General features: G+C 37.2%; 1 protein-coding gene across 1 annotated transcript; it reads right to left on the reverse strand.

The window, feature by feature from the left end:
* Nucleotides 1-4,010: 4,010 nt before the first annotated feature.
* Nucleotides 4,011-5,855, reverse strand: LOC140228255 (uncharacterized). Its single transcript, XM_072308484.1, has one exon. The coding sequence runs from the start codon at nt 5,853-5,855 to the stop codon at nt 4,011-4,013; it is 1,845 nt and encodes a 614-aa protein (XP_072164585.1).
* Between the last annotated feature and the right edge of the window lie 1,373 nt (nt 5,856-7,228).

Raw genomic sequence — 7,228 nt, forward strand, 5'->3', positions numbered from 1 at the left:
CAGCATGCATGTATACATACTCATGCACACGATACACCATAGGTTTATTTTCCTTGTACCTTTTACAAACAACTGGTGACATTCCTGTTTGGAATTCATTTGTTGAATCCATGGAAGAACAGCAAGCAGTCATCATGTTACATGTCATCATGTTACATGCTAAAGAACAGCTGGAGCAGATAAGGGATACTATCTAGGCATACTACCTCGATTGGTTTGTGTTCACATAACAGTAATCCAAACCAACAACTTTATAGGAAGGAAAAAAAGAGTCGATGAAGGGGACGAAGGAACTGTCTGTAGAATGAATAACGAAACCTCATGTGGTACATGACTATAACATTATTATCTCAATGTTATTATGTTATTAATATTATGAGATTATCAGATCACATGCCATGCAACAATCATTACAATACAAATACACAGTTTACATAGTTATCATGAAAGCATCGATTTTCCAACCAATGTGAACACGAAGCAAAATAGTTTTTTTTACTCTGGTATGACGTTATATCATGTATGTATAGCACTTGACGGATGGATAATTGAATTGATGCACAATGGAGTCATTTGCCCAGGAGCACTTACAAATGAGTAGGCCCTATATTATAGGTAACATTATCCTACAGTTATACCACTTCAACAATCACAAATAAAATCACGTATTCCTAACTAGTACCAGTTCTTGCGGGAAACACTTCAGGTAACAAAATATCTTTGTTTTGATTATATAATACAGTGTAATTATCAGCCTAAATCATACCCTATACCGGAGTATGAAAACAAAACAAGACTTTGTTCAACCGAGTATCAAAACCTAGGCAACGACTTCAGTAGTAGCCTATATGGCTCAATACTTCATTTTTGTATTGAAGCTTACAAAATACGAAAAGACTACCAAGGAATGACATTCGAAAAGAAATATGTAAAAAAGAACGAAAAACAGATGGAAAATAGATTATTTTGTTTGTATCATCTCCAGTGTGAAAACATTACCAAAATACATGTCGATTATTTTCTGATATGGCTTTCTACCTCATGAGCGGCCTAGATTTTACTGCAGAAATTACGTTTCACTTCAGTTGAAGAACCTGAATACAATTAACTTCCTTCGTTTCAGTTACGGAAATTATACATACGCTAACTTTTCGGGTACTTTGAAATGATTTAACGTTTGATCTTATACAGTGTATCTTAACGTTAAAGGCAAAGTCGAAAGCGAAATCACGGCTCATAGACCTATTATAAAATGGGGTTTAAGAATCTCTGCAATTTGATTGGTCAATTATTGTCATGCATTGATTTTTACTGATCCACACTGTGCCATGCGTCCGGTAAAATCCGAGCGCATGGCTCAAGTCTTGTATAGTGTAGTAGGTGTATTTCATGAATTTACGGGCCCATTTTATAACACAAATGATGCACAGGCCGATTTCGTGGATCAGTGAGAATTGGATGCTCTTGTTTAACTTCTGAACAGTCTAAAACCCACTCACTGCGCTCGTGGGTTTAAACAGTTCCAAAGTTAAACTCGTCCAATTCTCACCGATCCACTCTGACCTGTGTATCATTTGTATACAAGGCCTACTCTATATTATACATGTGATCGTGAGCTTTGAATCAGTCACGTATCAGCTGCCTGGCAAATAGAACAGGAACCTAATAATCTCATGACTACATCATTAAAATGATGGACACAACGCAAGAGAACGGTGAAATAAACGAAAGGTAACTACAAAACGAAAATTACAAAAAAAAAATCTACAACTGGGAGTTTTTGTTATGACTGGCAGCGTGTACATGACTAGAAAAAATGCATCATGATAAGACAGTAAATTGCGGGGACAAGACATTTAATGCAACTCTGCAATGAGATACTGAAACTGGTTGGTAAAAGTCGCCTTAGACTTAGGTTATAATTTCCTTCTGGCTAGTTGTATAAACACCACTATGTATATCACAAGCGAATGAGCTTTCTTCCAAGTCAAGTCTCTTCAGTTAATGCCATATTTCATAATTCGCATTCACAACTCATAACGGCATAACAACAGACATACCTCTGGCAGAAAATCTGACCTAGTGATAGATCATACGTTAACAATTGGCATATTCAATGAATTTATGAAATGTTACTGTGGAACTTATCATTGTGTGACTTTAGTATGTCATATGCCGTCAGTAAACGTGTAACATTTTATACGGTGCAAAAATTATATATACAAGTAACTTTAACTATATGGCCTCAAGGATCCTACACCCTTTGAATTATCATCGCCTAAGTCGGAGGTCATTTTAAGTCCTCTTCTTTTTATATTCTTCTATTGGTTTTAATCCCTCCCAAGTCGAATCTTCTCTAAGGCGAAGCTATTTCTTTAGTCCAAATAGATTCGACTTAGGCAAGGTTGACTATTGGGTGCACGTCACACCGGTCTTGTGAGACTCTTATGGGTATTGTCGGTCTCTTGGGCTTTGTTTAAGTAGTGTCGGTCTCGTGAGCTTTTTTTTACGTAGTGTCGGTCTCGTTAGCCTTTTTTTTTTTCGTAGTATCGAATCCATGGGCTTCATTTGCCTAGTATCGAACTCATGAGCTGTATGACTCTTTGGCTGTATTTCACGTAGGATGTATGACTCATGGACCTATTTTCAATATCGGCCTCGTGGGATGACCCCAACTATTATACATGTAATGACTGGTTGCTTTACAGTCACTTCATCTGAAGAACAAAACTGTCATCGGCGTGATTTCATAAGACACAGTAGAACACTGCTTGTAATCGACAATAAAATCAACTTTAAGTTGTAAATTTACATGTTCTCTGGCGTGGCCACAATTTAGATCATGCCAAACGGAACGGGAACCTTAATCTCTCCTGAATTATTATTGGATTGATCGATTAATTGAAAGTGAACCGCGAGAAGAAGAAAGTGTATCTCTGATATTATTCAAAAGTTATCGTTGTAACACACTAGTATTTTCACTCATAGTGGATACGCCTTGTAGAATATGTTTTACCGTAACACGATGCATATCAAAGAGAAACACTTAACGATTGGGAGGTTTTCCTTGGAACGAAATCGTCTACATGACTGAAATCCCTATACAGTAAACGGCAGTGACATTCTCTCTTTGAAATATAACCCGTTGTTTGTTTTTTTACAAAGTTCCGTTGTTGTTTTTTTTTTCTTTTTTTTAAATAAAAACACCACTCGTTGGATGGAGGGCGCTATTCAGCGTAATTCTTGTACTCCTTGTCTTGTTATACGTTTTTGTTTGTTTGTTTGGTGTTTTTTTTATTGGTTTTAGTTTCACTTTGTATATATTATCTTCAAGTAATACATAATATGCACAAAAATAAGATACAAATCAATATACGAATTGTTAATTTCTGATTCTGATTTCGTAACAAGACTGCCCCTAATGAAGAACATAATACACTACAGAAACTATACTACAGGAGACAGACATTGCAAGCAGAGCTTGGCAGGGATGGGGCCCCAACATACATTTACATTACTATACATTATCATACCGTACCCATATCTGTGTATCCAAGGTATGATTTTTGAAAAAATTTTTGTTACATTATTTACTTGAAGAATTAAAGAATGAAATAAAGTTTTTAAAAATCTAATACAAACATAGAGAGTATGTACTCAAAACAGATACTGAGAGACACTTCACTATACTCACGAAGGTGGAACAAGTCAACGACATCTGAAACACGGAACGTTGATAAACCGTGACCACTGGAATTGTCAAGCATCGTATCATTATGAGGACATGCCTGTACCTCCTAACATTGTGTTTTACAACATTATTGTTGTATACATATTCATGTAATTAGACGAGGCAGACCTAAATCTGTAACAATATAAACTCCATTTACATTACATGCAAATTACCAAGAATATTCCATAGAGATGTTCTTTTTTTTTTCTTTTTCCTAACTTCAAACAGCAGCACAAAATCGTCTGTGGCGATACTTATATTTTCAAATTATATCGCATCAAAATAATATGTAGAGTCTATCGGTAGTGCAGAAAGCTATTTCACCACTCTCAAACTCTTGTAGGTAGTACCAAATTCTTTTCTCTGATTTTTGTATTTTGAAATCAGTGACGATGTTGCACACGGGCTCAAAATCTCTTGTGTATCGATCAATACTGACGAGACCCTCCTTGTGCTTCACCCAGGCTACAATGACTGAATCATCTCGACAAACAGCTGGGAAGGCATACATGCCCTCCTTCTTCAAGACATTCTCCTTCTTCCCCTTACCATCAAGGCACACGACAGCTGATGAGTCTTTTAATATCAGTTTCCCGGTGGTGTGAAAAGAGAATAATTGCACTGGTGTATACCCATCACAAATTATTTCCCTGACTGCCCTACCACCCTGCGGGCTAGATACCTGAATCTTTTTGGGTTTTTTATAACTCACGTAGATATTATCATCTTTATCCACAGTGAGACCACCATTACCTCCTTCATCATTACTCAGCGTCTCGAACATGACGTCGAGCTTCTCCCACTGTGGGGTATATAGTGACATCTTGTTTTTTGTATCACGTACAACACTTCGACCATCAGATAGGAATCCAAACTGACGGATGTGGACATCCTTTAGCACGGTCTGCTGTAACTCACCATCAGGGGAGTAGAGATGGATTCCGCCGCTAAGGTACAACCCCACTGCCATCTTACCGTCTGGCGCCCGAGTGATACGATCCATGCCGTCTTTTATAGGGAGCTCTACGTCTGCTTTGACTTCCCATGTGTAACCTCCCAGCTCTCCAAGACAAAGTTCATTGACCTTTACATCCTTACGGAATGAAATCTTTTGAGCTCGTTGTGCCACACCTCTCGGTGATTGGTCGTCAGGATCATCTCGTCCCAGAAAGCTCTTTAAGTTCTCGCATAGCTTGTCGTGTGCAAACACGGCGTCTTTCTCTAGTGGTACCTTCATGCCATAAGTTACCAGTTCTTCCATAGCATTTATGTGACGAATTATTTGGTGACTCTCCTTCTCCATGACTTGTAATTTATTCGTGAATTTTTCAGACCATTGTTTCACTTGGCTTTTCAGGGCCTCTCTTCTGGCTGACAATAGTTTCATGTATTCCTCGTACGTCTTGTCGATGTCATTGTTGAGCTTTCTCATCATGTTTAGTATTTCATTTCGTTGTGTCTCTATGCAATCGATATGATTTTCAAAAGTTGTTTTCTTTGATTTTGCCCTTTCTTGTAACTCCTTGATATTTGTCATTAGTTTTTCCTCATGGATAGCTGCATGTTCCAGCTTGTGACCCTCTTGCAGATGCTCCAGCATCCCACACTTACAACAAATATACTCCCGACATCCGGTACAGAAACACTCTTCATCATCATTAGGATGTTTCTTACACTTTTGTCGCCTCTTAAGCGGAACCTTTTCCTCGAGCACCTCGTTTATGGGCACCAATTCGTGGTTGGACAACGGTTTCCAAGTACCATGGCCTTTCTCACACGATTTGCACATAGATTTCCCACAGTCCTGACAGTAAGATACAGCTGGCGCCTTTTCGTCCATCTCACAAACTGTGCATGTTGGATTCTTGGTTTTCACTTCATCCACGAGAGAACTCAGTGGTACGTTTGTTTGTAACTTACTCACATCTCCACTGGGTAGGGGCGTTTCTTTCCTGCATACAGGGCAGGTTATGGTTTGTTCCTTTAGCTGAGTTTGAACGATGCGTTCCACACAGTCAGTGCAGAAAGTGTGAGAACACGCCAGTAGTTTAGGTTGGTTAAAGAGTGTCAGGCAGATAGGACACTCCAAATTCTGGCTGCTGATTTGATGAAATGTTGCCATGGTGATTGTTTGTCTATGAGAAGAGAAACACATATCATTAAATAGATCAACTAATACAAGCAGAATCAATAGCGTAGTTATTTACCTAACGGAGACGGGAGGGTCAGTGCCAGGCATGCTCTTACATTCTTTGCGTTTTGTAAAATTCATTGAAGCAATGAGGCACAAGTTAGCATCGATACGTGTACATGTAGTGTGTGACCACCCATTATCATAAAAAAGACGAGAAATATTTTTTATTTCAGTGATGCTGATTTATGGATATTAATTTATTATATTCTGGTGAGCCAGTAGATAGGATGATTCTTCTCCATCGCACCCGATCTACTTTAATGATACACTGTGATAATCTACATTTTTCTGAATTTGTATTACGTCCAATATTTTCTAATGCCAAACCTCAAAGTGAAATTAAATATGCTGTTTTGTTCAATCATTGAAACCTCAGACTTCAACTGGATATGATGGATTGAGTATAAAGATTTAAACAGGTTTTTTTTTTTTTTCAATTGCATCTCCTTTCAAGTGTCCTGATATGCCTTTACTGTGTTGGATTTGCCCGAAATTGCAAAAAATTTCAAACTTGATACCAATTTACTATCTAAAAAGATATGATAAAACGAGGAAAAAATTATCTCATTATCATCTCGTTAGAGCCCTTTATTTCAGAATTTGTAGAGAAGATTATATGAAAGACTTATTTTTTTTTTTTTTTTTGGGGGGGGGGGGGGTTGGACAATTCAAATATCCTCAATCAATCCGACTTTGGTTGTAGGAAACATATTGGACTGAATTCTTCCATCATACAATAATGATAGATATCATGTTATAAAACTACTCACAAAAAGCTCGTTAATGCCATATTAAATCGATTTACGCGAGGTCTTTGATGCCTAAGATATAAACTCTACTTTAGAAATTAGATAATTACCGTTCTTTTAATCATTTTATAATATGTTGTTATTTAGAATTTATGGTACCTGGATAATTATTCTTGGTTTAAAAGACACTCATCTGTATGGCAACAAATTGTAAGTGTACAAGGTCAGATTTATCCAAGTCAAATATTATTGTGGAACCCTCAGGTTCCATAGTTCTCCCTCACTATTTTGAATATATGTCAATGATATACAGTAATAAATTCATGTAAGGTCGATTCTCAACTTCATGTTTGTGGATGACATCACTGCTCCTCGTAAGAACCATCATACCATTATTCGGATAATAAATTCAGAACTGGGAAGAATCATCTTGATTTAAATGCAATAGATTGTCTAGGAATATTAATAAAACAAGTTTCATGCATTTTCAAACAACGCGCTGCAATGTCAATCCACAGATTGATTCTGGTATAAAGATTGATGATTTATTAT

This window comes from Diadema setosum, chromosome 5 (genome assembly GCF_964275005.1).
Source record: "Diadema setosum chromosome 5, eeDiaSeto1, whole genome shotgun sequence".
NCBI lineage: Eukaryota > Metazoa > Echinodermata > Echinoidea > Diadematoida > Diadematidae > Diadema > Diadema setosum.